Genomic DNA, 22806 nt, shown 5'->3' with positions numbered 1-22806 from the left:
AAAAAGTCCTGTGGTCGGAGGGAAACATGGTACAATGGCAGCACAGATGAGGGACACCACAACCAGTCTCAGGAAATCAGGAAATCAGAGACCGTAAGGAATAACAGGTGTTAGCAAATAAGGGGCACGGGGGAGGAAGCCAGGGTGTCTAGTGAAGTCTGTGTCCTGTGTGCAATATCCCTGAATCAAGAGAATTTGTCCAATTGTGGAATTATAAGCAGTTTATTCTAAGTACAAGCATCAAGCATTAGACAGCTGAGAAGAATTCCTAAAATGCTGAGTTGAACTTGAAGAGAAATTTTCCTTTGAAATCACCATCTTTATAAACTTGAGTATTTAGAGAACATTTTAGCCAACATCCCAGGGGATGTTTTATCTGTAAATAAATTAGGGACTAGAATTTCCAGGCCTTACCAAAAGCCCCAAATGACAAGAAAATTAGGATGCACATCTTATACTTTTTGTTTCTGGCTGTAATAAGTAGATTTTTCCTGTTGAGCTGGCATGTTATTTCTAGTAGTGTTTAATACTTTCATCCTGGGACTTCCCTGGTGGCACAGTGCTTAAGAATCCACCTGCCAATGCAGGGGACACTGGTTCGAGCCCTGGTCTGGGAAGATCCCACATGCCGAGGAGCAACCAAGCCCGTGTGCCACAACTACTGAGCCTGCACTCTAGAGCCTTGGAGCCACAACTACTGAGCCCATGTGCCTCAACTACTGAAGCCCGCGTGCCTAGAGCCCGTGCTCCGCAACAAGAGAAGCCACCACAATGAGAAGCACACACACTGCAACTAAGAGTAGTCCCCACTCACCACAACTAGAGAAAGCTCGCGCACGGCAATGAAGACCCAACGCAGCCATAAATAAATAAATAAATAAATAAATAATAAATAAATATCCTGCATGCTGCAACTAAGACCTGGTGCAGGCAAAATAAATAAATAATAAAATAAATGTAAATAAAAAACTTTCATCCTGTCATGAGCACTTTTGCATTCCATGTATTATTATTTCTGATTTTAATTTTAATAACTATTTATTTATGTTTCAATAAGCAAGAATTCATACAAAATATAAAAGGCACAGAAGAATGTGTCATGCAAAGTTAGTTATCCTCTCATGTCTTACCTCAAATATGCAGGTCCATTCCTGTTGTGTTCATGGATACCAATTTCTTTTGTATTTTCCAAAGATAGATGATAATATATGCATTTATTTATTTATTTATTTATTTATTTATTTATTTATTTATTTTTGATACACGGGCCTCTCACTGTTGTGGCCTCTCCCATTGCGGAGCACAGGCTCCAGACGTGCAGGCTCAGCGGCCATGGCTCACGGGCCTAGCCGCTCCGCGGCATGTGGGATCTTCCCGGACCGGGGCACGAACCCATGTACCCTGCATCGGCAGGCGGACTCTCAACCACTGCACCCCCAGGGAAGCCCCCTCATTATTTTTTTAAATTGGCAATACAACTATACACACTTTCTGCATCTTGAGATTTTCTCATGTTAGCACAAATAAGAGTTGCCCTTTCCATTTCAGTGACTGTAGAGTATTTCTTTGTAAGTGTGTCTCAGGATTTACTTCACAAGTATGTGACAGAGAGACTTGAAAGTTGTTTCCAATCTTCTGGAATTACAACAATCCTTCAACAAATATACTACTACATAAGCCATTTTCAACTTGGGTAAATAAATCTGTAAGATAAATTCCTAAATGTGGACTTTTGTATCAGCAGTATTTGCATTTAAATTTTTGGTATGTATTTGCATCAGTTTGCACTCTCCCTAGCAAATATCAGAGACTGCCAACTTCCCGGACCTCTTGCTAGCTAGTGCCCTGTCCAAACTGTACTTCCTGGCCCATCTGAAAGGTGACACAGGTACCTCCTAATTTTACGTTGTACATCACTTATAATCAGTAAAGTTAAACACATTTATTCTCTTGGTATATTTTCGCACATTTAAAAAATTGTGTTTGTTGCTCTTTCCTCACTGATTTATATGGGCTCCTTATAATTTAATGAATTGATCTCCATGACTGTATCATACATTGCGAGTGTTCTTCCTCTTACCATTTGTTTTTTTGCTCTTCTTAACACTTTTCTATAATTAATCATTATCCTCCAACTTGTTTTCCATTTCTTTAACTTAACTAATTCTCAAAATTGTTTGTTTTTTTGCACTTCAGGCCCTGGTAATCACTTTGGTAATTCTTTGGTAATCAGTTTTTATTTTTAAACTCCTCTTCAACAAAACTGTCATGACAACATATTTAAAAAATGAACTACAGTGTTACACTATTAAAACATAAGAAGCCTTCCAAGATATACTTAATAGGGATTCTCAACCCTTTTCATAGCATCACTGAGAAGTTTCACTCCCATACCAAGTGCTTTATAACCCCCAGGTAGTACTGCAACTAATGCCATGCTAGCCATATCAAGGACCTCTGAAACCTTTATGAACTTATTATTTTTAGTTTTCTCAATGTGTTCTTTTAGTTGATCTATCTCTTTATTTAAGTCTTCAGCTTCCTTTTTAAATCCTTCTGTAAGTAGTTCTTCTTGCATCTGTAAAAAGGAGAGAGTTCCTTTTGAAAATAGCCCAAATGAAGATTTTGTATCAAATACCTACCGCAGATAAGTATGTGTGCCTGTTTCTATAATACCTTAGATGCTTTTTGACATTTGTCTAATATTTGCAAATGTTTGGACCTGGGTAGTGAGAGCATCCAGGGTTTAGAGCTTCCCATGTTCCCTCAACACCATCTCCCTGGGCACAGAAAAGATGGGCCTAGGTCAGACCTGAAAACTACCCCAGGACTGTGTTCCAGTCCTAATAATGCACTTTGGGAGGGAATGTAGGTGAATTCTAAATATTTGTCAGTTTCATTGAGGTAGGATGACCACACATATGTCACAAAAATGGCACCGCTGACTCTCTTTAGGACACTGTCTATCAAACTCCAGGTTGAGACAAAGAATGCATTTACTCTAGGTATTTAAAATGAATCAGGCAGACCTGGAAATGAATGCAGCAAATTTTAGAGCTTTCAGAATCCAGTATTTCATACCGGGCACAATCTGATACTTTCAAGCGCAGATGGAACTATTCCAGGTCTCTGATGGTTGTACCAAAATTTCTAAGGACTCTAGGACTGAGGTGCTATTCACTTGGGGGCAAATGCGAGCCTATAATCACCACAAACAGCAGTCCAGGAGCCTGGGCCATGTTATTTGTATGCTCCAAACCCTAACACTACAGAAGGTGCTGAGTCTTACAGAGGTAAGTCTTCAGCACGATCCACATCTCTTTGACGTTACAGAGAATCATGTCTTTGGATTTCCCTCTGGGATCTGACTTAAGGTCAAATTTCTGTTCCTTTATTCCTGAGAGGCTAGCATTTTGTCCATCAGGCCCTGCCCAGGCCCATCCAGACTTACCTTCAGCTTGTGGTTCAGCATTGTTTCCTGCTCTCTTAGAAGGTTTTCTCTTTCCCTATCCAACTTCTCTTCCAGTTGGGTCATGTTTTCCTTGAAGCTTCTCTCTTGTGCTGCCATTTTTTGCTCCTCTTCATTCTGTTTCTCTCTTAGCAGCTGCTGTTCCCTCTCAGCTGCATGCTTCTTGGCACACTCAACTGTTTCACAAGAGTTTTAAAGAGGGAAGAATATAACAGTTATGCCAAGCTGTCACTTCCTTAGCTCAGAGATAAAATGACTTTAAAATGGTGGGAAGGAATCTGAATATTCCTACTACCACATCAGAAAACATGCTTCAACATGTGATGCAAAGGCACTGATTGGATGTACATGCAACCCAAACTCCCCTGGTTATTTCCAGATGTAGCAGAGAGGCTCCACAGAAGGAGAGGAAGCTCCCGTGTGAGTAAGTGTTTGTTTTCACACCTGACAAAGGGAAGCACAAGAGCCATCTTTCCCTTTGTGGGCTCAGCCTTCCCCTGTACCTGCCATGGCCTTGTCCCCATTAGTGAGGGCTTTGTCTGCGTGCAGGATGGCTTCCTCTACTCCTGCCTGGGACTGCAGGAAGCTCTGGAAGACCTCATTTGCCTGAGGACACAACAAGAAGCAAAGACTTGTCAGGCAGCAAAGATGTAGTGTCTTGCTGAGGAAATTATTGTTCAATAAACCTACAGATTGGACCCTTGAAGTTCTCCATCCTTTGTAGGATCCCAAAATGGTTACAGACGCCAGAATTATGTGCAATTCTACAAACACCCACCCTCCATTTTGTGCAACTCCTACATCTGCACGTTGTTTTTCTTCCGACTAATGCTCATCTACTCTTTCTTTATTACGATTTCATGTATGGATACTTCAACTTGTAGCTTTTATCTCCTCTTCCAGGAAGCTTTCCTAAGCTTTATTCTGAGTTTTGAATGACTGCCAAGACCTTACATTTGCCCTATCAGCACTACCACTTGATGACTGTGTGATCTTAGGCAACTTAGTAAATTTTCCACACCTCATATTTCTCAGTTTTAAGGTGGGGATGACAACAGTACCTAATTCATTTTTTGAGGACTAAATTGATTATCTGGGCAATATGGTAGAGCAGAAAGATCCTGAGCTCTCCTCCTCTCACAGGCACACTGAAGTCACAACTATTTGCAGAACAACCATTGGTGGAAAAGACGGAACCTATCAGAAAAGATCTCCTACAACTGAAGATATAAAGAAGGAACCACAGTGAGATGGGTAGGAGGGGTGGAGTCTCAATATAGTCAAATTCCATACCTCCGGGTGGGTTATTCACAACCAAGAGAATGATTACAACCTCAGAGGTTCTCCCAGAGAAATGAGAGGTCCGAGCTCCATGCTGGGCGCCGAAGCCAGGGATCCAGCACCAGGAAGACAATCCTCCAGAGCCTTTGGCTCTGAAAGCCAGTGGGGCTAACTTTCAGGTGTCCCAGAGGGCTTGGGGAAATAAAGTCTTAACCCTCAGAGGGTGCACTCTAAATCTCACATGCTCTGAGACCCAGAGAAGAAGCAGTAATTTGATAGGAGCCTGCGTCAGACCTACCTGCTGACCCTGGAGAGTCTCCTAGAGAGGCAGAAGGCAACTGCAGCTCACCCCAGAGACACAGACACTGGCAGCAGCCACTTTTGGGAGCTCCTTCTACCACATGGACATTGGTGCTGGCATTCGCCATTTTGGAATATTCCCCCTAGCTTACGAGCCCCAAGGCCCAGCCCTGCCCTGGTCCAGTGGTCTGCAGGCGCCAGTGCTGGGATGCTTCAGGCTAAGCAACTAACTGGGCATGGACAGAGCCACATCCACCAGCAGACCACCTGAGCCCACCGTCACCTCTGGACATGGCCTTGCCCACCAGAGGGCCAGGGACCTGGTACCACTCACCAGGGCACAGGCATTAGACCTGAAACTCCCAGGGCCCTTTAGCCAGAGATACTGGGACCCAGCTCTACACACCAGGGGGAAGATACCAGTCACAATAAAACCTCAGTTTCACAATCTGCAGCGCCAGCCCACCCACTAGCAGGCTATATCCTGCCTTGGGACCAGCTGGGCTCAGGCCTGGACAAACATGAGGCCAACAGAAGTTTCAAGACACCCCAGATCCAGCAGCCCAACTGGCTGTACCCAACTGTGATCCAACACATGCTCTGGGACTCCTGGGCCCTGCAACCGGACTCCAGGATCTGGCTCTGTCCTCCAGAAAGCTCGCACTAGCCCTAGGACCTGGCCTCACTCACCAGTGGGCAGGCAACAGTCCTGGGGTCTCCTGGACACTTACTTCGCTCACCAGAAATGCAGCACTAGACCCAGAGCCCCCCGGGGTTCAACAGTCAGCCTCCTTGTGACCAGCAGCCTCTGCACAAAGCAGGACCTGGCAACCAAATGAACCAACAAAGACCCTCTGACTCCGATCTTCTGTTCTTCCCCACTCCCATTAATCCTCACCTTAACTCCTTTCCTGTGAACCAGTTTATAGTCCTGTTCAAACTTGCTCCTTGCTTCTAAGTAGAGACTGTGTCCTCCAGGGACAAAGAAAGTTCCTTCTGAAATACTTGTCATCAAGGATTCTGAAAGCTTCTTAAGCTCAGCCTGACAATATTTGACAGAGGCCTCTTTATTTTGGATCATGAAAACATCCTTCTTTTTCTCCATGATGTCCTGCCAGGGAAATATGGGGAAATCCAACAGAAAGAAGCTGTTAGAGGGAAAGTCCAACTGTGATCCTCCTGGAAGAAGTAGTCTGACAGCATCAGGTACATGAGACACAGAATAATAGATGTGTAGTCAGGAGTCTAGTTTTAGTTCCAGTTCTGACAAACTCTTTGTGTAACTTGTATGAAGTCCCTTAAATCCCCTGGGCTCAGTCTCAACATCTGTGCAATGATGGGGTGGGCAGAGGCAAACTACTACTTTAACAGTAGTAGCACTAATAGTGATCCATCCATCAACAATGAGCAATGAAAGTACAATTATGAATGGAAGTAGGGTTTCCTGTTCAAACTTGGGTGCTATGGATAAAAATACGTACATAGCAAATCAACTTCCTACTACTGAATTAAGTATACACTGAACAGAGTTTTGAACTCTTTTTGAATTCTTGTTTCATTGAGGATTTCAGTGTGTGAAATTATAGGAATAGAAATTTTTTGCTTGTACTTATAAATTACAATTGAGCTGGTTTTACTCTGTATGTACTAAGAGATCTTTGTAAATTATAGGATGGTCAAGGGAGACTGAAAGTCAAACTTTCAGTGAAGGTGCCAATGGTAAGCAGAATTATGATCTCCAAGAGTTCTCTGTGCTGGTGTCCACACTCCGCATAGTTCCTAGACTTGCGAAGATGCTGAACAATTATTCTGTGTTTAGACTATATTACATGGAACAGGTTGACTTTAAGAAATGGAGATTATCTAGGTGGGCCTTACCTAATCACAAGCCCCTTAAAAGATGTTTTCTCCAGTTGGTGGCAGAAGAGGTAGTCGGAGAGATTAGAAACAAAAGAAGGAAACAGTGCACCACTGCTGGGTTGAAGATGGAGGGGGGTTCCCCAGAGCCACCATGTGCATACTAAGCCCACTTGAACCTTGTTTTCAGCTATGGTACACAGAGCAGAATACCCATAGACCCTGGGCTGGTATCTGACCTGAAGAACTATAAGCTAATAGATGTGTGTTGTTTCAAGCTGCTAAGCACAGTGTAATTTGTATTGCCACAACAGAAACTAAAAGCCCAACTTTTAGAAAAGAGATGGACTGTAGCCTGTAGAGCCCTATCATTCACTAGAATCTAAACTCCTTATATGATGAGAAGCACATGAACCATGGTGTCAAAAGGGGGAGTCTAGGTATCATTCCAGAAGAAAGGAATCAGGAAGGATATATTCCAGGGCACATTACCACCAGCTCCTTCTGGAACATCTGCTTGTCATCCTTGAAGGAGCGCCCCATGAAGACTGCAATGGCTTCCATCTCACAGGCTGCGTGCACCTCCAGAAGCTCCTGGAGCGTGTCCGTGGGGAGCCTCAGTCGCTGGGCCATCTTCTCACTGTAGTGGTGGGCTGCCTTCTGCACAGCCGCTGAGTTCTCACGCTCGGCCAGAGTTATCACTGCGTTCTCCAAACAAGGAACTCCTCCACTGTTGATGGCATCTATGTAGGTCACCACCAGTGTCCCCAACCCTGAATGAGACATGATATTTATGAAATGGAGAGAGAATTCTCACCTGTTTTAATAGCTTTAGAGATTAGCATTCTAAAAATCACTAAAATTTTACTGAATTTGAAGTTTTCTTCTATCTATTCTTCTCCTCATTTTCTTCATTCTTGTAGCCTCCTCCTTTTTGTTCTATGAATCCACTTCTTTATAATAACATCACTGTGTCTCCTATTCACTCTACCTTTTATGGTTCTCAAATTCATCCCATTACAATATTAGCCGAATGATTTCAAACGATATGCTCAAGGGTCTCCCAGAACACTTCCCATTTTTATAAAATAAACCTGTAAGTAAATTACATTACTTGTGGGCACTATTTGTAAATGAAAATGTCTTGATGAAAATGTCATCAAGAATTTCAGGACAGTGACACAAACATTAAACCAAACAGGGCCCATCTCAGCACATTACACTGTGACTGTCCAGGTTTCATGTCCGTGAAGCTAGCCCTGTACATAAGATTGTATTTACATTTGTTTCTTAGACTCCCAATGAGCTTACATGGATTCGTGGACTACTATTTATTTTCCGATTCATGTAAATTCACAAAATATCTTACATATCCTCATTCGAAACACTTATCCCGTCAGACACCTCATCACCATGAAGATTTCAATCTTTAACTTACATCATTAGTGTAATAATTTCATGAGATTTGGTAGCCTTACATAAGTTTCTTTTAATGAAGAAACATGCATTTACATGTGTTGCATGAACATACATCTTTCCAAGTTACACAGAGAAGAAATCACAATTGCTGACAAACCCAGAGTGCAATCACAACTTCATCACACACACTGAACCACAGAGAGACATGCTGTAGCAAAGGAGACTCACCTCCCCCTGTGATAGTGATTCTTTCTCTTAGGGTCTTGGGCTTTGCATGGGTAAAGATATATGAGCAGAAATTTTTTGATTGCTTCAGGAAATTCTTATCCAGTTGGTTATCTGACACTTTCTCAACATGGAGTAATAATTCTTTGTCACTTGTAGGCCGGTCAAAGACAAAGCACTTTCTTTTTGGAAAAAACTTCCTGATACATTCTCTGGGCATGTTGGAATTTTGGATTTGGGGATTCTTGCCTGCAGGAGTGGAAAGAAAGCAATCACTGAAGGAACAGCCTTCAGGTGAGAGGGCTGAGGACTTTCATTTCTGTGGATCTTTGCATCACTGTAACTACTGTGCCTGTGTATCTCCTATTACTGAATCATGCAAATCAACCTTATGCTAATCTCTTCAGGACATGGAAAATCCCCCGCCTCCCGCTTTATTTTTGTACAGAGCTAAGAGTGAAGGAAGTACTTCTGAGGAGGCAGGGGAGGAATCCATTCCAAGTGAAGAAACTACTGATTATTTTCCTTACCCTTCCATGGCATGCAGTGGATCAACTATTTATTAGATGTTTCTTGAATGATAGATTAATCCAAGAAATTGTCAGAAATATTTTTCTGACGTTATAGTCCCCATGTCAGAAATGGCATGTAATGTAATGTAATGTCAGTAATGTAATGGTAGACATAAAAATATTTATGATATTGCTGAGAAAATAACCCGTGGAAGACAAATGATACTCAGGACAGTAAAGAGGAGATTTATGTATCAGAGTAAAAATGTACACATACTATGAATGTGTTTGGAGATTACTTTAGCATACACCATCTCATGGTAAGGTTAGCCTAAATGAAACTAGGAGACCTCATCCATCCTCTGCGTCATTTTACATTGGATGTGACTATCATACAAAGGGATTCTGGCCATATATCAGTAGTTCAACAAATATTTATTGAAACAATGAATAAATGATTAAATTAAAAAATGAATATTGCTCCTAGGTACCACCCATTATCCTCTCTGCTAAAATAATCTGAGTAACTAATTTATTATATTAACATGACATATATGGTGTTAGGTTCTAGAATGAAGACTGTGATACTGTGAGGAAGAACATATTAAGGATCTGACAGTCTTACTGGAAGGACATGGCAGTGCTTTTTTTCTGAACTCTTTAGTGTATAAATAGCCTATCTATCAATATGAAGGATGTAGCTACGTATGCTGGTAAGATACACTGTGTTAAAGGTATTTCAAAAGTTAGTGCTTTTGTTTATCTTGTGATTCTGTAATTCCAATTTGACGGATTATATTTCTCAAATAGGAAAGGAGAAGCACTTAGACTTAATATGTAATATAAGTATGTGAGCCTTTTTTTCCCATGGTGTCCATTTTTCTAAAATCATTTGGTGTAATATTGGAGTATAAATTTCCTCTGTGAGCTTAAGCTCTGGTCACTGGGGTTTTCCCAGTAACAATAATGACTGAAGCCACACCCACCAGTCACTCACCAAGCACCATTAGCATGGCCTCAATCCAACCCCAAATCAAGATTGACATCAAGTGCTGAATGTCAGAGCTCTGTTGATCCCATCTCCTACTGAACCTTCCACCACCCTGGCCCTGCTCTGGTACCTGGAATCAACTTCAAGGCATTCTCCAGGTACTCATCTTCAGTGATGGGGTATCCATCTAACTCCAGTTCCAGCATGAAATCCCGTACAGCCCAAACAAAGTCTGGAAAGAAACTCACAAACTCGGCTGAGTCCTGTACTTCATCAGAGCTGGCAGAGGATGTTGTCCTGATTAGCTCCGTTAGTTCAGTCACATAGCTGGGATCTTAGCTAAGGAATGAGAAGTGCCCTCCAACACAATTTCCAGATCTCAACCCCAAACAAGTTTTATCAACATTCCTTTTTGCTCCAATTTCCCTTCTCATCAGCCATGAGAAAGGAGTCATGGGAAAGAAGAAACAGTGTCAGTTGCTATTCCCATAAACTCAATGAAACATGGTGGTTCAGTTCCTGGAAGGATACTGCAGCTGCTCCAGGGCCTGGTGGTTGATGGTGTTCATGCTGTTGTAGACAAAGATGCTGCTCAGAAGCACGGCCAGGGCAAAGATCCACGAGTCATTCTTGGAGTCACCCTAGAAAGTACATTGCAGCAGGGGACTGAGGACACTCCTCCTCATTTTCTCATTCAGTTGTTCATTTACTAAAATAGCTGTCCTGTAACTCAATAGTAAGGCAAATAACATAAATTTTCAAGACAGTGTTAAATGCAAATCTTTCTGGTGTTGACACTGACACCTCTCAGGGCCTCAGTTTCATTAGCTGTTAACAGAAGTGAGCGACGTGAAATGTGTCAACTGTTTAATACAGTGCCTGGAACACAGAAGTTATGCAGTAATAAGTGGGCCATGATTCCTTTGCACTTTTTTTCTTGATCATGGGCTATATTAGGGACTAGTGCTATTCAATTAAATTCATCATCTATTCATTGTGCATTTAGAAAACAGCAGATACTGCATCTGCTTGTGTGGATATAGAGTTTCATATGACAGTCCCTGCCCTAGAGAGATGGAGGGGCAGATATACCTGGGAACATATAAATACATTCAAGATGATAAACCGCCAGGCATGGAACCAAATATTATAATGTAAAAGACAAAGGGGCAATTCCAAAAAAACAGAAAAAGTACTCTGTGCATTCAGAGCAAGAAGTGAATATGTCTGACAGTGATACGATGGTATTAAGACGAAAATAGTTGGGCTTTAAAGAATTGACAGAATGTGGATTTGTGGAGCTATAGGGATCATGCAGGTAGAAGGACCCACAGAAGCCGATCACAATTGCCAGAAAGTGTGGTCATATAGAGGTATTACAAGGTTACTTTGTTTGACTGAAGTAGTGGTTACCCATGTGGTAATAGATGATGAGGATGAAAATGAGATTCAGGACAAGTCATGAGTGACTTTGGAATAGATTATATATACTACCAAAATACACTACTTGTAGTAAGGACAGCAAGTAGTTCTGCTCTATCAGTTTGCAATTTGGTGTGCTTTAGTTCCTTGACAAATGCAGTTAGATAAAAAGAAGAAGATTATACAAACTAAAATCTAGTAGGAATCAGTAGACCATCTTGGGCTGACATGGAGGTGATTATTGAATACTTTAAATCTGGATTTTTAAATTCACAATTTCTTAATTCATGCCCCAACCCTTGCCTGCAGTGATGAAAGCCAAAGATTCACTGCTACTACTTTAACTTAGATGCAGATTAATATAAATAAGGAGAAAAGACTGATTGCAAGTAACACTGTGAAGACAAAATACCTAATATTATCCCATTTACATTTTTATGGTGGGTCTAGCTCATGTTTTTATAGAATTCATTGAAGGATTCATCTTCAGAGCCCTGAAACTCAGAATAAAATGTTCCTGGTATAATGGAAGCTTTTCTGGAGATTTTAAAAATAGTTTATTCACTGAAAACGTATTTTCATGATTCCTACCTCTAACCCCATATACCTTAACCTGTAGAGCCAGTGGATTCCATGGATTATAGCTTCCACCAGGATGTCTTCCTGAACCTGAACAACTGGGGTAAGGTCTCACTTTTTTGTCCATGGCTCCCTGTACTGATAAGACTGCATATTTCTTATCTTCCCAACTCAGCTCTGGGCCCATACCTCACTCACTGTGATAGAAAAGCCCTGGAATTCAGATGTCCAATAAATATTTGTTAACTTGTATCTTTCACCCCAGTGTTAAAAATAGGGCAATCTATCCCCAATAATGAAAGTATTGATCTTATTAAAGAATAAATTCAAGGTAAGAGATTTTAGCCTCATTATTCTTAATTGGATTTGCAGTTTATACGAACATGTTATAAAAGTTGAATTGAGGTGGGAAATTGAGGCGAAAGTGGAGTACCAGAGCATAGAGGATTCCCCGCCTTACCTTTTCCACATCACCCAGGCCCTCGGTGTCCAGAAGGACCAGGGTGTGGCTCTCCTTGGAGGGGTGGGGCACACACCACATCCAGATGCCCTTAGTTTCAGACCTCACTGTGGAGCCCAGATGGAAACCTGCAAAGAAAGAGGAGAAAGCACCACACAGTAAGAGCAGATAGTCCAGGCTGCCCAGCGGTTACTTTGGGTAAACTTGTCGGAAGGTGAGTGCCTGTCTCAGAGGAAGGTGCTTCCATTTCAACAAGGACAGAAAATCCAACCTCTGTACACATTCAGAACCTTCTCAAGAAGCACTTTGTGTCCCCTATTCACCTCCTAATATTAATGGCTCAAACTGTGTCACATTCCAGAAATAATGTTAGCTCTATTAACCTTTCTATATTTATCTGCCACTGAAGAGCTCCCTTCTCCCCCACTTTCTGATGGACTTTTGTCAGTGAGAGGTACCAGCAGGAGATCAGAAGTCAGCCTCCTGTTCCCCTGGCTTCCACCTTGGTGAGCCACAGTGTCCCAGTGTCTCTGTTCCTGTACTTTGGTCACATCTCCTTTCATTTAACTCCAACCAGTAACTCTGGTCTCTGCCACATTCTGGAATCTACACATTGCCTCTTCACACTACAGGAGTTATAAAGGCTACCTGGCCATTGTTCCTGCCACTCTCTGGCTACTCTGTACCTTCATTGGTTCCCTTTGCCCTGCTGGTGCCCTTGTAATTGTCCCTCCATTAAACATCTTCAGTTATCCTTTAAATGGATTATCTGTGTCCTTTCAGGACGTGGACTGATAGATCAGCATTTTTAGTTTCTTTTCCTCCACTTCCTCCTTGTATTTTCCTCATTTCTGTTCTTCTGTTCAAAAAATGATGAATTCTTTGTTCACTGACTCACGTGTTGATATAATAGAAGGGAAAGCAGAAAAGACCTGTGAGAATTGCTTGCTTTTCTTTCCAAAGGCTTAAGCCCACAGGGGAAGAGGATATGAGGTATATGCCTTGGAAGCTGCAGATAATGTATCTCGTCCAACAGTCCAAGATTTTGACCATATGCCATATGCCAATGCTCCCTTCAACTGAGAATGGAAATGGATATGATGAAATACCTAGGGGAGCATAGTTCAGCATGGCTCAGGCCCCTCAATTGCTACATCCTGTGCGTTCTGCTCAGAGAGGGTATAAGACCTGAGATGATCTGCACTCTTCTACATTGTGATGGTATTTGACTGCTTGCTGATTAATACAGAAAAATCTGAACTTCCTCAGCTAGAAAAGACAAGGTGTAACTGGAGTTCATCGGTGCAAGTTATGTGAGGTAAAGAACAGGCAAAGAAGTCATCACAAGGAGAAAGAGTAGTGACTTGGTTCTGCTAGCCGACTTTGGGTGCTAATTTTGTTTGTTTGTTTTTGTTCTGCCTGTAATATGACTGGGGTGGTGAGTCACAATTCAGGTGTTTTAAAACAAAACTAGGTTAGGTATTTCCTCAGTAAGGGAAATCACCTCCTTGTTACCTGATATAATCTCAAGTAGAAAAACAAGAATGTTGTTGAAACTCCTTGTATGTATCTTTTTCTTAGAGTTCTCCAATCTTTAATCCCTCCAAAAATGACCTATTTATTAATTTAGGCTGTCAAGGAAAAGTCTTCCCTGATTGGTGATCAAGTTCCTCTCAAAGAAAGACAAACATAAAATGTTTTGTTTGAAGCCAATAAGATATTGCAAAGCAAAAAAGAGAGAGGGAGAAAGAAAGAAAAAAGAGAGATGGGGGAGAGAGATATACAGAGACAGAGATAGTTTGAGGGAGAGAGACAATGAGATATTCCCAAGGATCCTTAGAGTTTGGTGGACTGAGGTTCTACCCCCTAATTGTGCTGAGCCGCTGGGCCACAGAGGAAGGCATTAAGAAAGAAACGGTGCAACGAGAGGCCGTGATAGTGAGAGGCCCGCGCACCGCGATGAAGAGTGGTCCCCGCTTGCCACAACTAGAGAAAGCCCTCGCACAGAAACGAAGACCCAACACAGCAAAAATAAATAAATTAATTAATAAACTCCTACCCCCAACATCTTCTTAAAAAGAAAAAAAAAAAGAAAGAAAGAAATGGTGTGTGGTCTTCTTAGAACTGCCCAACAGGACCTAGGCGGATTGTCCTAAAAATCAACAAGAAACAAGTCAGGCAACTTGGTAGGAAAAAAAACCTTTTGAAATAGGAAATGCAAATAGTAAATATGTGATAAGGTGCTTAAGCTTATCTGTAGTGAGGCAAATAACATGCAACTACACAGACACCACATCAACAAGTTAAAAAGTGTTTTTACAAAAATTTTGTAAGGATGTGGATAATTCTAAATTACTGCTAATAAGCATACAAACTGACATAAAGCATAAAAGGCTTTAAAAGTTTTGATAAAGCTTAAAAGGTTTAAAAAGCTTAAAAGGTTTGATATTATCTAGAAAGGCTGAAGACATAAATACTTCTTGATTCAGCAATTCCACTTCTGGGTATAACATAAGGAAGTTAGTGTACACGTGTACCAGGATATAGATGGAAGAATAATCATGAGAACACCATTTGTTGTTCATCAGCAACAAATGGATGAATAAATTGTGGTATCCTCTGTCAGTTGCAAAGTACAAAAGAGTGAAAATAATTGCAGACACATGTGACAAGCTAGATGAACCTCATAAACTGCTTATTGAGAATATGAAGCAAGATCCCAATGAATATCAGAAAGAAATTCCCTCTATAAAGTTTAAGCTATTTTTAAGAAATGTTTACATAGATTGTAAAACCATGTTTAAATAGGAAGAGTGAAAGAATGCAGCATGAAAATCAAAACATTGGTGAGCTCTAGTGAGGGTGTGAGAGGGTGTGATTTGGGCTTTTGGGTGTTGGCGATGTTTTATTTTTTGATCTGGGCGGTGATTGAACAGATGATCACTTCATATTTATCAACTTTATTACATGTATCTATATTTTTATGCACTCTTCCATATGTTTTAGAGTTCACGTATTACAAAAGACTAGTTAGAGAAAGAGAAGGGGTATAGTTTATCAAAGTTTTGCTGTGAAATTAAGCCAAAAAGAATGCATGGTAGCCCCATTGAGATATGGGATATAGGGATTTTACTGTCTGTTCTTCCTTCCATCCCTTTTTAAAAATAAGACACATTGAACAATATTTGTGTGCTGCTTGGAATGACTCTGGTTTAAAGCCAAAGTGAGGAAGGAGAAAGGAAGGGAATAACTGTTGAAGATGAGCCCCTGAGCAGATGGCAATGGATCAGGACAAATGAGGTGGATGTTTCCATGGGGTTGGGAACACTTGATTACTGGAGAAAAGAGTGAACATTGTGGGGAGACGGGTTTGAAGTTATAAATTTGGTGGTGAGAATTAGAAGTTTTCTTCAGTGGGAGGGGTTAGCCTCTTTCTTAACATGACACTAGAGGAGGATGATACACAGCCTGTTATCACTGCTTCCGAGCAAATGGTCCTGAACAACACTAAACGACACTCACCGTGGTTCTGCCCTGCCAGGCGGTTCATCAGGAAGGATTTTCCCGTCCGATACAGCCCTGCAATGGCTACCACCACCACAGGCTGAGAAATCTGGTCAAGAATCTTCAGTGCTTTTGGATTTACTGTCAGCTGATGGTTCTGGTTTTCCACCAGAAAGATGGGGTCCATTATGGTGGATCCAGACGCCATGGGAAGCTGTAACCCAGAGGAACGACTCAGTAAAACACAAGATCCACAAGTTATCTCTCACGATGCACATCAGGCTTCTGCATTTGGAACTTATATATCAATTTTCTATGTTTTGTATGCTTCTAAAAGGTAAGTATTTAGCCTAGTGTGCCAAGGTCTGTATAGATACTTTATGTGCATCATCTTATTGACCCTTACATGAACCCTAAAGCAACCTTATCCATGTGATGCATACAGTGAATAGAATGAGAGAACAAAGCATTGATGATGGAGCCATGAGAACACTAACATTTTGGGGGTATGTGGAGGCAGAATGGGACATGAAGGAGATGAGGAGTGACCAGAGACGATTTCTGGAGTTCCAGAATGATTTGGTCACTCACTAATTGCACAAATATTTATTGAGAACCTACCATGTGCTGGAGGTTGTTCTAGGGGCTTAGTATCAAACAGTGAACAAAATGGGTACAAATCCCTGCTTCATGGAGATCTAATCTAGTGGAGAAGACAGATAATACAGAAAGTGGAAAAGCAAAATACATGTATGTATATTAGAGGATGGTAAATGATCAGAAGGAAATGAGAGGGAATGGTGTTTAGAGTGTTGGGGGTTGAATTCACATAGAGTTGAATCAGGGAAAAACTTGCCAACAAAGGAAAAATGAATGTGACTGGTGACCTTGATGAGGACAGATGCACTGAATTGGTGGGAACAGGCTGGAAGAGGAGTTACTGTGAGGGCAAGGAGACACAAAGAATGCAGCTCTCCCTCAAACACAACAGGACAGACCTTAAAGGTACCTAACAAAGTTGTGCATGCAAGAATGAATTTATTAACTGAAATTACAGGACATTTCTTATTATTTAAGCTGACAGGGAAGAGAGGCAAGCAACCAGGGTGCTTTAAGGTCTGCCTACATATGTCACAGTCTCACATCTGGGCCAGGCTCTACTTTAAATGATTTCATCACAATGATTGGGTGTTTCATGATCTCAAGAGACAGACAGCAGTCAGAGAGTTTTAACTGTCCCTTTATTTTCTCAGACAATACTAAGCAACATCCACATGTTCCCATACTTGACTAGCTGTGTGACGACTGGAAAGATTAATTTCTCTGTGCCTCAGATTTCTCTTCTGTAAAATGGTAACCCTAAAAGTAAAACTCAGTATGTCATTAGGGTCATTAGGAGGGTTAAATATCTCATAATGCTTACAATGCTCTTAAAATTATGCTGGTACATAGTAAATTCTATATAAGTATTGTTTTAAAATTAAGTGTCTCTGAAGAGAGGGTAATTTCTGAATGAAAGTGGAGGATTAGCTTTGGCCTGAAACAGTGACACTTCCCTCCCTGGTTGCAAGCAAGTGGGAGGACACAGCCCATGAGGAAGATGAGCAGGTAGGGGAGGACCAGTGATAACAGCTGAGAAGGAGGACACTGATGGAGGTAGAGACAGGATGGAGGAACTCAGAGCTGCCCTGGGATGTCCAAGTACAGGTTCTGGAGTCCGACTGCCAGGGTTCAAACCGGAGGGTTTAAGTCACTTATGGTCTGTTGAGACCTTGAAAAAGGAAGTTACCTCCACAGTCTGCATTTTCTTATCAGTTTATAGGTAAAGAAACAATTCTTGCCTGATTCATTACTGTATAGCTGGTGACAGATAGGCTATCAATTATGAAAAAAGAATTTTCCTGGAGTCATGTACTATTTCAATAATCAGCAATTAGACATTGCGTTATAATGTGTCAATGAATTCTGTAAGCTGCAAATTGCCAAGAAATATAAGGTACTGTATCTAAAATCTTTTTATTAGAAAAAAACATGAATTTATTTAACAGCCTTCCTCTGTACAATTTCTTTTCTTTTTCTATAGTGGATTGGGAGCAGAGATGGGGGAGTAAAACATGACCTTTTACTGCTGTGTTATGTGAAAATTAATAAAGGGAAACCTGGGGAATTCCCTGGCGGTCCAGTGGTTGAGCTCTCACTGAGGAGGGCGCGGGTTCCATCCCTGGTCAGGGAACTAAGATCCCACAAGCTCGTGCCGTGCCCCACCCATCCCCATCACAGGGAAACCTCACTCACATGGAGTCAGCAGGCCAGAAGGGGGAGCTCTCATGCAGAACTACTGCCTGGAGGTCAGTTACAGGAAGAATTGTCAATTACAGACCCCAGGGGAAAAATCTTCCACAGGAAGGAGTCATCAGTGACAGTCCCCTTTAGGAAAAGGTGTACATTGCATCTCCTACAAGAATTGACTACCTGGCAACTCAGTCAATGAGAATCTGTCATCACCCTGAACTCTGACTTTTCTTTACAAACCAACCTTCCCAGCCCCTTCCTTTTCTCTATAAAATATAAAATAATGTTCTTCTTTGTTGGACTTGACTATGGCTTTTTCTATAGCTTGCTTGTCCCAAGTTGCAATTCCTCTGCTGTTCCCGAATAAACTCACTTTTGCTGGTAAAATAGCTGTTTTATTTTTAAGCTGAATAGCTATAAGCAAGAGAAATTATAGAGCTTATTTCTGAGATTGAATACTGATAAAGCTTTGTGTAAGTCAATGAGTCTACAAAGATTCTTTTTAAATTCAAAGTATACTGAGGTACCAAAACCAGAAGCTTTTAACTTCAAAACTAAACAAGTGGAAAAGAATAGTGCTACTAGATGGCAGAGGCAATCAACAGTTTCCAAAGGTTACTGTTCAGGAGAATTATCTAAAGTGATAGTTAACATACCCCAATCCCTGTATTTTCAGCAAGTACCAGAAATTATTCTGATGCAATTAATGTTTGGGCCACACATGAAAAACAACGTATGATAAACAAACATGATTAGACCTTAACAGTTATCAATAGTTTTTTTTTTTTTTTTTTTACTGAGAGTGAGATTGAATTATTCCGTATAATACAGTTCTGTAGTATTTGGAAAATCAAATGTTAAGACAAAAATAATGCAGGGTCAGTTTAGGATTTAAATTGTCTCTACGTCAAGGACCATCTTTTCCCTGTTTCTCCAGTGCCCAGCGAGGCGCAGTCAGGATGTATCCGAGGAGGGGAGGAGGGGCTAGAGGAAGAGACCGCACCCAGCGCCCCTGCAAGGGGCCGGAGGTTTGGGTCTTCAATTCTGTAAAGGACTTCAGCCCCCTTTCCTGAGAAGATATAGCATGCACTCCTCCCTCTCCCATGCAGGGCTTTTTGCTGCAGCCCTGCGTAGATGCTAGAGGAGGAGCTGCGCATCGCGGCGACACGCCTGGCAGCCGCCCCGGATCCAAAAGGAGACGCTGAGCTGCCCAAGCAACGCGCCCGCCGGGGCGCACACCCTCCGCGCGGCGCTGGCGTCCGCGGCCTCCCCTCCTGCAGTGTGGAACCTGCGCTGGAGGATTGATTGTTGTTTTTTAATGGAAACGTGCTTGGAAGGTAAAGTTTAGCAGCAAACTTACGTGGCGCTGTTGCGGCTGGGGTCAAGTTAGCTGCTCCGGCTCGCCCCTAGGGTTCCTCCTGCGTCTGGCTCCTCCGGAAACCGACTCTTTTGTAGAAGCTGAAAAGCCAGCCGATTATCAAAAGCCATCCCGTTATGGGTCGGGTTTATAAGAAACAAAATCGAAATCGAAAGGACATAAGGACACGGCTGTTTTTCTTTTTCTTCCTTTAATGGAAGCAGGAAGCCGAATGAAGTCGGGGAAAGACAGGGAGACGGGTTCCTCCACACCTGTCTGGGTAAACCCAACTTTGTCCCTTCTCCACAGGTGGCTTAGGTGTCCTTGACCCCATGGTGAACGTGGCCCAAATAATGGTAGGATGAGAGAGTTCAACAGCCTGTCTCTCAGGGGCGTCTTTGTGAGAGAAGAGGTTTCTTTATTAATTTTTCTTCACTTGAAAAATACTTCATTTGTTCATTTCCTTTCTCTTTCCTTTTTAAAAAAGTGGTTTTGTTTTTTAACCGCGGTGATTTTTTTTTCCTTAGCAAGAAAAATACGTGTGTGTATAAAATCCATGATTTTATAGCCCAGACATATTCACTATCATTTTGTTACAGTTTTTCTTTTCTTTTCTTTTACTAGGGTGCATCCAGATTTGGGGGTTGGGGGTTGGCGGGAGGACTGTTTATAATTTGAGGGTGGATGCAAATTTGGGGGTTGAGAGTTGATTCAGATTCCTTCCATCCTATTCTGTATCCTTTAAGGCATTGTACTTACCTACAACTTAAAAACTTGACTGCTGCTGTTAGGCAACCAGGTTCTTTTGCTCGAGGAGCTGCAAGCCACAACACTGAGACGCTGAGGTTTGCAACAGAGAAACATTTTATTTGTGAGGCAACCTAGTGAAGAAGCAGGAGAACAAGTCTCAGGTCTGCCTCCCAGAAGGAGAGGTGTTTGGAATACTTAGGGGACAAAGAAGCAAGGTGGTCTTAGACCGTGGGGAAAGGTGATCGGAGGTAGGGAAAAGGTGAGGTAATTGGAGTTCTGTGCAGGCTTATCTGAGTTGCATGCTTCTTCATGGGATGCCTGTGCAAATTCAGGGAGATTTGGTTTGAAACAGGTTGAAGAATTTGGGGCTGTGATGACAAAATTCACCTATGGGACAAGCAAGTATATTCTGTGCAGACTCTGATCAGCCATATTGGTTTCACCTTGTTTCAGCCAGTTTTGTTGTCTTACAAGAGGAGGGATTTTCGATCTGTTCCCTTTGCTGTTCTGTAAGATGAGCTCAAGAATTTGTTAGTCACCAGTTTCTGTTACAGGTTTTTAACCCTATGGAGCAGGGTTTCACTACCACATCTGTATTTCAGACCGTAGTGAGGGGAAGGAAGGACAGGGAGAGTGTAGTCTCAAAGTTCTATGGCCAAGACTCCCGAAGAGCAAGTGCTTTGACACATATTCTATATGCAGACTTATCTAGCTTCAAAAGCAGCTAGAAAAGTATAATAATCCTTAGCCAGATTGCCCTGAGCTTATTCTGTAAAGTTTCCTGATGGGAGTCACTCCTGATGGGAGTGACTGGTAGTGGTTAGAGCTGGGTGTTGCTCTGGTGGGCAGAGCTCACTCAAACTTTAATCCACTTGTCTGGTGATGGGTGGGGCTGGCTTCCCTCCCTGGTGGTTGTTTGGCCTGAGGCGACCCAACACTGGAGCCTACCCGGCTCTTTGGTGGGGCTAATGGCGGACTCTGGGAGGGCTCACGCCAAGGAGTACTTCCCAGAACGTCTGCTGCCAGTGTCCTTGTCCTCACCGTGAGCCACAGTGACCCCCCACCGCCACTGCAGGAGACCCTCCAACACCAATGGGTAGGTCTGGTTCAGTCTCCTATGGGGTTACCGCTCCTTCCCCTGGGTCCCGATACGCACACTACTTTATGTGTGCCCTCCAAGAGTGGAGCCTCTGTTTCCCCCAGTCCTGTCAAAGTCCTGCAATCAAATCCCACTAGCCTTCAAAGTCTGATTCTCTAGGAAATCCTCCTCCCGTTGCCAGGCCTCCAGGTTCAGAAGCCTGACGTGGGCCTCAGAACCTTCACTCCGGTGGGTGGACTTCTGTGGTATAAGTGTTCTCCAGTCTGTGAGTCACCCACCCAGCAGTTATGGGATTTGATTTTATTGTGATTGCACCCCTCCTACCATCTCATTGTGGCTTCTCCTTTGTCTTTGGATGTGGGGTATCTTTTTTGGTGAGTTCCAGTGTCTTCCTGTTGATGATTGTTCAGCAGTTGTGATTCCAGTGCTCAAGCAGCGGGAGTGAGAGCACGTCCTTCAACTCTGCCATCTTGAACCAATCTATTCACATGATTTTAATCATGACCTCTTTAACCAGGGCTTGATAATTTGATACTTTTGATAATTTTATAAAATTAAAAGAAATGAAAGTCTTCTTTTAGTAATGTCCTATCATTATCTTTTTAACTTCAACATCTCAATCCCTGTAACTTGAAGTGTTCATGATAAAACATTTGTTAACTTTTTGAGATACCAGCAAATGCAGACTACAGCCATGCCAGTTTTTATTCTTATCCTGTAAGAAAGCACTTCCACTTCCATTATGGCTGATTACTTCTGACTTGCTCTGGCTGAGGGCTTAGATCTAATAAGATGCAGTCTTGCCTGCTATCTTGCTTCCCATCGCTTCAGGGAATGATGGCCAACAAAAAGCGTTTTTTCCTATGATCAGGACCTGTTTCCTTTTACAACAATGGCTCACTGGGACTGCTGCAAGAAGATAGTCTGTCCGATTTTATAACATGAGGCATAGCACTTTTATAAAAGGGGAATCAATCAGTGATTGTCTCAGAAAAAGTGGCTGCACAAAGATTTCATAAGCTCCCAAATTACAATAACATGTTGCCTTTTTTGTAGACCTCAACTTCTATTTACCTAGCACTAGAAAAGTTGGCAATAATGAAAGAAATGAAGTCTGAGCTTTATTAAGTGTGTTTTATCAGAGATAAGGTAATGGGCTTCCCTGGTGGTGCAGTGGTTGAGAGTCCTCCTGCCGATGCAGGGGACACGGGTTCGTGCCCTGGTCTGGGAAGATCCCACATGCCGCGGAGCGGCTGGGCCCGTGAGCCATGGCCGCTGAGCCTGCGCGT

General features: G+C 42.2%; 1 protein-coding gene across 2 annotated transcripts; it reads right to left on the bottom strand.

The window, feature by feature from the left end:
• Positions 1–223: 223 nt before the first annotated feature.
• Positions 224–19734, bottom strand: LOC308612831 (guanylate-binding protein 7-like). 2 transcript variants are annotated; one of them, XM_081225589.1, is made up of 11 exons: positions 19672–19734; positions 16038–16233; positions 12516–12643; positions 10586–10695; positions 10185–10381; positions 8555–8800; positions 7400–7680; positions 5949–6161; positions 3973–4075; positions 3452–3645; positions 224–2578 (listed from the first exon to the last, which is right to left on the bottom strand). In XM_081225589.1, exons 2-11 carry the CDS (start codon positions 16225–16227, stop codon positions 2339–2341), a joined length of 1902 nt encoding a protein of 633 aa, XP_081081715.1. In that variant the 5' UTR covers positions 16228–16233; positions 19672–19734; the 3' UTR covers positions 224–2338. The 2 variants fall into 2 exon arrangements, with proteins under 2 accessions (XP_081081715.1, XP_081081716.1); XM_081225590.1 differs by lacking the exon at positions 5949–6161.
• Positions 19735–22806: the final 3072 nt, after the last annotated feature.

The sequence above is a fragment of the Mesoplodon bidens genome (genome assembly GCF_964165515.1).
Source record: "Mesoplodon bidens genome assembly, chromosome: 2".
In the NCBI taxonomy this organism is placed as follows: domain Eukaryota; kingdom Metazoa; phylum Chordata; class Mammalia; order Artiodactyla; family Ziphiidae; genus Mesoplodon; species Mesoplodon bidens.
This window is presented reverse-complemented; position numbering and strand designations above follow the sequence as displayed.

Excerpts from the sequence above, each read along its gene's own strand:
- LOC308612831 (XM_081225589.1), bottom strand. The coding sequence starts at position 16,227 with ATGGCGTCTGGATCCACCATAATGGACCCCATCTTTCTGGTGGAAAAC. Across the intron at positions 6,162-7,399 it reads TGTTCCAGAAGGAGCTGGTG|GACATCATGGAGAAAAAGAA; the intron begins GTAATGTGCCCT and ends TTTCCCTGGCAG. Across the intron at positions 4,076-5,948 it reads TTCACAGGAAAGGAGTTAAG|GCAAATGAGGTCTTCCAGAG; the intron begins GTGAGGATTAAT and ends TTGTGTCCTCAG.